General features: G+C 46.4%; 1 protein-coding gene across 7 annotated transcripts in view; it reads right to left on the bottom strand.

Moving 5' to 3' along the window:
- GPATCH2L (G-patch domain containing 2 like) overlaps nt 1–4,856 on the bottom strand; it is a 55,515-nt gene extending 50,659 nt beyond the window's left edge. The window contains exons 1-2 of one of the 7 annotated variants that reach the window (XM_053281509.1): nt 4,614–4,846; nt 969–1,636 (exon numbers count right to left, since the gene is read on the bottom strand). In XM_053281509.1, the coding sequence (XP_053137484.1) occupies nt 969–1,627 (659 nt within the window). In that variant the 5' untranslated portion in view covers nt 1,628–1,636; nt 4,614–4,846. The other 6 variants (XM_053281491.1, XM_053281518.1, XM_053281527.1 and 3 more) reach the window with 6 other exon arrangements.
- Nucleotides 4,857–8,357: the final 3,501 nt, after the last annotated feature.

Below are 8,357 nucleotides of genomic sequence, written 5' to 3' on the forward strand. Positions count from 1 at the left end.
AGCAGCAATCTCCTGGCAACGTCACCTTTCTTTTATCACTTTTCCCCCTTAAGCATCTAGAAAAATACTAGATGGTAAAAAAGGCGGGGGGTCATCTACACTTGCATGGTTTACAGAATACACAAGACAATATAATACAAAGGATGCAGAGTAATAGTAATCAGATTTGACTGATAACTAAACAACAGTGTTTTCTTTTGCTGTTTCTAACAACCCTTGGAATTCACACACTCACTCACTCCATATGTTTCCTGCAAAAACTAATGTCATGAACAAGTTTTCAACAAAGAGTGGCTGACAATAGACAGAATGCTGTCTAAGAAGTTACATCACTCAGTTACACAAAGACTAACTACATCAATCAGAAAACTGGACCACTAAAGAAGCAGCAGCACCAACTTAAAGGTAAGGATGTGCTCGAAACATTTCAGAGGCCATTACAGAGGCCTCCGAAACGTTTCAGCCACCGGGGCTGTTTTGGCTTTCGGAGGGGGCGGGAGTGTTCCCTTAAGGGTGGGGGAGGGTGCACTTACCCCTCCCGCCACATTTCCCCCGCTGGCGCTCCGTTGTATCAAAGCCCCTCGAGGTGGCAGCATACCTCCCTGCCACCCCGCTGCCATCCTTGGCCGGAAGTACTAGGTCCGTGTGCACCTGTTGCATGCGTGTGCATGCATAGCAGATGGGCACACACATGCACTTGACGGGCACGCACGCGCCTGGTACTTCCGGCTGAGGACGGCAACGGGGCGGCAGAGAGGTACGCTGCCGCGGCGGGGGGGGGGGGGGGGAATGCGGCGGGAGGGGTAAGTGCACCCTCCCCTCACCCTTAAGGGAACATCCCCGCCGCCTCAGGAACAGTTCCGGGCACATCCCTACCTAAAAGAGCTACCAACCACCAGGCACTTGGAAGCAGCTGCAAAGGAAAATGTTAAATAGAGCTTGAAACAGAAAAGGCCTAGAAATCTCACCATTCTGACATGTTTTCATCAGAACCCTGCTTCTGTTCATCGGCTTCACACTCCATCCTCTCATTCCTTACTCCTTTGCTGAGAAAGGTCCTGGTCTCTGCTGACTCACACAGTCCCCGGTTGGACGATGTCCAGGGAGCATTCTCCTTCCAACGGGACAGACGCTGCTTCTTAGCAGACTTGAACCTGCAACCCTTCTCGTAACTCCATTCTGACACTCTAAGCTTTTGCTGAAGACTAGCAGCCACCTCTGATGTCACACGCTTAACTTTTCTACGACGCCTCAATGGTCGACAGGGAGCATTCTCAGTGAATGAGTCCGACTCATGCCATGAGTGCTGCTTACTCCTGAGAGTTGCACTGAGTGCTGGATGGCGTTTGGCTACGACCATGTCATCAGAGTCACTGAAGTTGGCAGTCAGCACTTCCCGACAGTCCTCCACAGCTTCATCCAGGCTGGATTCAGAGGCCCCACTGTAGCAGCAAGCATGCTCTGCTTGATGTGTGAGGTCCGAACGCCGCTTGCGGCCTCGTCTCTTGCGAAGCTGTCGCCGCTGCTGCCTTGGGCTCAGAGTCATTTCTTCCCACAGCTCATCCAGTTTGTTTTGTTCAGATGTCTGCTCCAGAGCTGAGGCCAAATCATGCACCAGCTCATCCATGGGCAATGTCTGCCAGATACAAGTATACGATTAGAAACAGCCATCAAGCCAGCACCATCACAAATCCACCACACCTATCTTCAGCCTACCCAATGTTTATCTACTGAAAATGGCTTTGTGTGTGCCAAAAATGGTGCTTGCCCCCAACCCAACCGGTAAGTTTCCAGCTAAGGCACTAAGTAGTTCTTTGTCAGTTATACTCCCATCACCACCGCCTCATTTAGGCTAGAAAAATGAGCCCCAAAACAACTCTGAGAAAAGCAAAGCACTGTTCAACTCATCCTAGAATAAACAAAGCAACAGCATGGCTTTGGCTGCCAAGTGTATAACAACTACATCTTCAAAGCATTGTGCCACTTTTTCCAAGGAGTCCTCTGGATCTAATCCACAACAATAAATTTCTGACATAACTCATTGCCTTTCAGCTAGTCTAACCCACCTTACAGGGTTGCTGTAGAATAAAAGCAGGGAATGTGTGCCACTGGGAGCTTCTTAGAGAAATAATAAAACATAAACATACAATCTATAAATACATATATAAAATCATGTCAATCCTGCCCTGCATGGCATTCCCGCAGCCTGGAAAACTCTCTCTGCCACTATCACAGAGTTGGAGAGGGCTTTGTAGGTCACTTAGTCCACCAACGCCCTGCTCGTTGCAGGAAATCCAGATCTAAACTCTGCTTCAAGTCCTCCAGCAAGGTTGAGCCCACCCTTACCCCTGGTAATTGGTTCCACTGTTGAACTGCTCTTACCATTAAGAAGTTACTTCTAATGTTCTACCAAAATCTACCCTCCAGGTCTAGTCCTGCCATCTAGGGCATCACAGAAAAAGCCTTTGCCCTCTTCTATGTGACAATCCTTTAAGTATTTGGAGAGTGCTGTTACATCCACATGCAGTCTTCTCTTATCCAGATGAAACATACCTAGTTCCTTCAGTCTTTCCTCATAGGATTGTATTCCAGACCCCTGACCATCTTCATTGTCCCCCGCCCGCCCCGTGTACTCATTCAAATCCAATGTATCTAAATACTTTTTAAAGTGTGGCACCCAGAACTGGACACAATACTCCAGATGAGGTTTGAGAATAAAACTGAACCAGGAAGATACTTGAGCAGATTATAAAGCAGTCAATCTGTATACTTCTTCATAACAATGCAGTGATTAGTAGAAGCCAGCATGGATTTGTCAAGAACAAGTTCTGCCAGGTTAATCTTCTCTTTTGGTATAAGTTTATGATACTTTGGTCAGCAAACTGGTCAAATATGGGGTAGATTATACCATCTGGTGGATTCACAACAACTGTATTCAAAGAGTGTTCCTTACCAAACTGAGTGGGGCTTTGTCCTGGACTCAGTATTCTTAAACATTTTGATCAATAACTTAGATTAAGGGATGCAGGGAATTGTCATCAAACTGGCAGATGACAAAAAACTGGAAGGAATAACTCAGAAGATAGGAATACAGTTTAAAATTGTCTTGATAGAATGGCAAATAGGGCTAACACTAACAAAATAAAATTCAACAGACATTCAGATTTCTGTATCAAATGCATTGGAATTGGATGCGGGATACGTGACATCACTGGCATATGTGAAATGGATCTCAGGATTGTAGTCTATCACACACTGAACATGAGTCAGTAGTGTAATGCAGCTGCAAAAAAGATAAATGTGATTTTTGGCTACAGTAACAAAACCATCATTTCCTAATCATAAGAAGTAATGGTACCCAAACCACACTGACTCATCTGTCTTTTCTGCGTCCTTTTTTCTCTGAAGATTGGGGCATTTGCCTATCTCCAGTCTTGCAGCACCACATTCATTCTCCAGGATTTCTCAAATATGACAAAACAGAGGCTCCAAGAGTACACCGCAAGTTATTTTAGTACATTCACCCTGGCCATGAAAACATGATAGAGATCCCTATTTTCTGACCAGCTCCTTAATCTTGAACTACAATCCTGACCCTTCATCTTCATACGACTCTTGTGAAGTTATGCAAGTTCCCTTTTGGGAAAAGAGAGATAGGAGTTGTGTCTTCTAGGGACATAGGAAGCTGCCATATACTGAGACAGACCATAGGTCCATCTCACTCAGTATCGGCTACACAGACTGGCAGCAGCTTCTCCAAGGTTGCAGGCAGGAATCTCTCTCTCTTAGCCCTATTTTGGAGATGCCTCCAGGAAGGGAACTTAAAACCTTCAGCTCTTCCCAGAGCGGCTCCATCCCCTAAGGGGAATATCTTAGTGCTCACACTTCTAGTTTCCCTTGCATATGCAACTAGGGCAGACCCTGCTTAGTTAAGGGGACAAGTCATGCTTGCTACCACAAGACCAGCTCTCTTCCCTGCCCTTCGACAAGAGTTAACATTTGACCATCCTTACAAGCAGCACGCCCACTGGTCTTCCTCTGTTACTCCGAATATACCGGAAAAGTCCTTTTTGTGCTTTTTGATTTGTATAATGGTCCCAACAAAATGAGACGCATCAGGGGGAGAGAAAGGAGCTAAGCAATTGGTACAGTGGAGAGGTTCAAAGCTAACTGACCCAAGACCAGGCACCCCCAGAGTCTTCCATCCATCCCAGCCAAAGGCATCTTCCCTGATATCTCTCCCTAACCAAGATCAAATCCTCCCCCACCGCTGCTGCGGCCGCCTGAGCCACACCTCCCTCCCTCTTCCCACCCCGTCCACTCCGCTCCCCCCTTTCGCGCCCTCAATGTGCCCCAGTGCGGGCCTCCCCTCTCCCGAAGCCGGCCACCGCCCAGCCGCCGCTGGCCCTCGGGCGCCTACCTAGAAATCAGTCACAAATGTCCTTCACCTCCCTTTAGCTTCCCGATAATACAAGCGGCCTCCACAACAGAGTCCGTAGGCCCCGCCTTCCTTCCCACAGCTCGGCCTCGGCTTCCACGAGGCTCCGCTCCCGGCGCTCTCCCTTCGCCGCCGCTCTTGCTCTCCCTCCCCGCGACGGCCTCTCGGGCCTTACCTCGGCACAGCAGCCGCCTAGGCCTCTCCTGCTCGGCGGACTCGGTACCGAAGATCACTTCCGGTCTTCGGAGGGGAAGGGGGGTCACTTCCTCTCCACTGGGTCCTCCCTCGCACGCCACGCCTCGTGCCGTCCGGCTGGCTGCCTTTCCTGACTTGCCTGGCGAGGCGAGTTTTATGGGCTCGATTCTGGGCCTCAGCAGCTCAGGAAGGCGCTGCTCCGGTTTTGGAGATGTGGGAGCCTCTCCTTTTGTTTATGCAGCGGTCAAGGCAACAGTTTCGATTCTATTTGCATACTCATTTGCTGCTTCAGCCCCCCCCCTTGTCGGTTTCGCTCCTACGATTATTGACTTTTAAATTTGTGTGACATGTTAGCCCTATTCACCCACTAGATTCAACACACATATATCAGTACACTTCCTATCTATACCTACCTTCCCCACTGAAAGGACCCGTACCCAGGTTCACTTTTAAAATGAGCGCACATATAGTCATTCACACAGAAAACATGTACAGAAATCTGTAGGTACAACATGATGTCTGCACAGGTTTATTGTAGTTATTCGTGTGTGTAAACTTCTTCAAGCCTTAGCTTGTGGGGGAAATAGCACATCCTTTTTTTAAAAAAACAAAAATTAAAAAAAAAACAAAACCTTAAGAATAAATAGAAATTAGGCCCAGGGAGAATGCCTTCTCTGCTATGAGCCCCACTGCCTATTGAATCAGGAGCAGATGTGCACCTAAGTAATTTTGGAGCCTGGACCTAAAGGTTTTTGGAGCCCCCCACCCACCCAGTATTTTTAACACATTTTTAACTTGACCACACCACCCGGGACTAAAAAGGATTTGGGAGCCTCTAAGGGGTGTGGAGGCCCTGGAATTCGGCTGCAGTTCCCACCAGCTCATCTGATGGTTACTAAGGGACGGGCCTTCTCCATTGGAATGCTATGTGCTAATGGTTTGTGTATCCCTGTTTAAGTAAGAGCCTCCCCATCTCTGACAGCTTTTAAAAGGGCTGTTAAGATGTATCTATTCATCCAGGCTTTTAATTAGACTTATAGAATTCATCATGGTTTAAAATTGTTTTGATGTTTGTTTTAATCTGTGTTGTTTTATTGCAAACCGCCCAGAGACATGAGTCTTGGGTGGCATATAAATATGCTAAATAAATAAATAAATCTTACCCAGTTTTCCAAGTAAACAAGTTTAGGATTGCCCCACCACCACCAAAGTAGCATAGGAACTCAAACTTATCCAGTCATCCCATGAGAGGGACTTTCTACTCTAGGACTGTCAGCTAATTTGTAATCAACTGTGCCAAAGAACAAAATATATGCTCACTCCACTCGTGATGGCCAAGCAACTTGTGTCCCTCGAAAATTACTCAAAAGCATCAGCTAAGAAAGAACTGGCCCCTGCTTCCAGATATTATGTGCCCTGCACTTTGAAGAGAGAAACTTGCCAGACGACCACAAGAGCAAAACCTGTCAGACAAAGGGGGAGCAATATTCATCTCAGAGTGGCAAGGCTCACCCCACATACCTCTATTATCTTCACAGTCATCATGTGATGTAGGTTAGGCTGAGAGATGGCAGCTGACATCCTGACTAATGCTGTGCACTTGTTCCTAACATCAGCACTGTGCAATGCTAGCCTAAGCACTTCTGAAGCATGAACACTTCTGCACAAGAGTGCAGTGATATTCACCACTCTCCCTGGGCTCTGGAAGCACTGTGACGTGTGAATACATCCCTGAGGGCTGCTCAACCCCTAGGGATGCATTTACACTGTCAAACAGCACTTCCAGAGCACGGGGAAAGCAGTGAAAATTGTCGCACAAAAGCACTCAAGTCTCAGAGGCGCCAACGCTAGCACTATACATGTGGTACTGTTAGGCACATGTGTGCAGTGTTAGAATGTCAGTCCCGGTGACCGGCCCAAGGTCATCTGTCATTGAGTACAAATTTGAACCCAGACCTCATTGATCCCAGTCAGACACACTTAGCACTATACAGCATACCAGCCACCCAGGTTTCTTAACCCGCGCTACAGAAGCCACATACAGAGATGTGCCTAGGTAATTTTGGAGCCTGGCCCGAAAGGCTTTTTGGAGCCTCCTCCCACAACTGCAAGTTAAGCATCATCCCCCTACACACACAAACACACACACACCATGACACACACAGTATTTTTAACACGTGGCTTCTTGAGGGCACAAACAGGAACTGAACTCACAAGAATGTAAGAATATACAACAAGTATATTTATGCAAATATGCATTAGCAGAAACATTTCAACATGCAACTTAGCATATTCCCATCCCACATATCTCTTTCCCCACTCTGTCTCTAAAGCAGAGGCCACACTCAGTCACCCGGTGCGGCGACCACAGCACTTGGGACAGACTGAAGAGGATTTGCAGGCCCCCAGGTAGTACAGAGGCCCTGGACTTCGGACCCAAAGTCCAAGGGTAAGATTGCCTCTGACCACATAGGCCACTGGAAACTTGGGGTGGCTATAGGCTCTGCCCCACTCATTGGGCAAAGGATAGCTGCTCGTGATGCTGCAGCTAAAGCCAATGCACACGGTGTTTTTATACAACTTGTGTATCCATTTACAAGCATCACTTCTGGGAACCACCCTGTGCCTGGAAATCATGTCAAGTGACCTAACCCTTTGCTTCTAACCTTCAGTTCACGGATCTGATTTATTAGTGTATATTTACCATGTCTTGCTACAGGTTGTTTATGAAGTTCTTATTTATGAAAATACCAGTGAATGGTTCTCTGACCTCCAGCCTTTGTACAAATGAAAGTAACATTTCTCCATATTGAAGTGCTGACATTCTTGTATTGATTTACTCAAGATTTGTGCTTTGGTAGATCTTTTGGTTGGAGTCTCTCCTCCTTTCTTGACAGATCATTACCAGTTCATGGAAGAGGGAGCCTCAGTAGTCATAACTTATGCAATGCACATGGGGTGGGGGAGAGTTCCTTGTTTTTAAATCTTGCACTCCAATCATGAACTCATATTTAAGTAAGTCTCTTTGACATACATGGAACTTGCTTACAAAATAATGGTGCTTAAGGACACCACTATAGTCACATCAGAGAAAAGGCAGATTTAATATTTAAAGAAAACACAAAGAGCATCCCTAAGCTCTGGGTGAGCCCAGCAATAAAAACGACAGACATGCACCAAAGCAAATCAAACCGTGGTATAACTGTCACTCTCCTACCGCCTCCAAGTATGCAATCTGGTTTGGGGGGTTTTTGGTGGGGGAGGAAATGCATGAACATTCACGTATTTATCTGTTCAGTCATCCTTTTAATTAAAAAAAATCAAAACAAAACCTTTTTTCAAGTGCTAAATTGCTCTGGGGATTGGGGAAGAAAAGGTGTCCATTCTCACCCAGTTACATTGCCACAACTTGTTTCCGAAGTTCTGTTTCTATTTTATTATGAACTACTTATATTTATTATCACCTGTCCATATTTCTAGCCAAAAATCCTTCGTGTTTTTCCCTCTGTGCTCATTGATATTTGAAACTCCCTCCCCCAATTCTCTCTTGGTTTCATTTCTAAACTTCTTTGATCCATTCAGATCATCAGCAAAGAGATGAAATAAAGCTGGGGCTGGTGCCCACCTCTGCATTATTGCCCACAATTCAACACTTTGCTGTTTAGCATTCTCTTTTGTTTATGATCCTTCTGTTAGCTTTTAATCCATGTGACATTGACAAGCC

Source organism: Hemicordylus capensis, chromosome 1 (genome assembly GCF_027244095.1).
Source record: "Hemicordylus capensis ecotype Gifberg chromosome 1, rHemCap1.1.pri, whole genome shotgun sequence".
Taxonomy (NCBI): Eukaryota; Metazoa; Chordata; class Lepidosauria; order Squamata; family Cordylidae; genus Hemicordylus; species Hemicordylus capensis.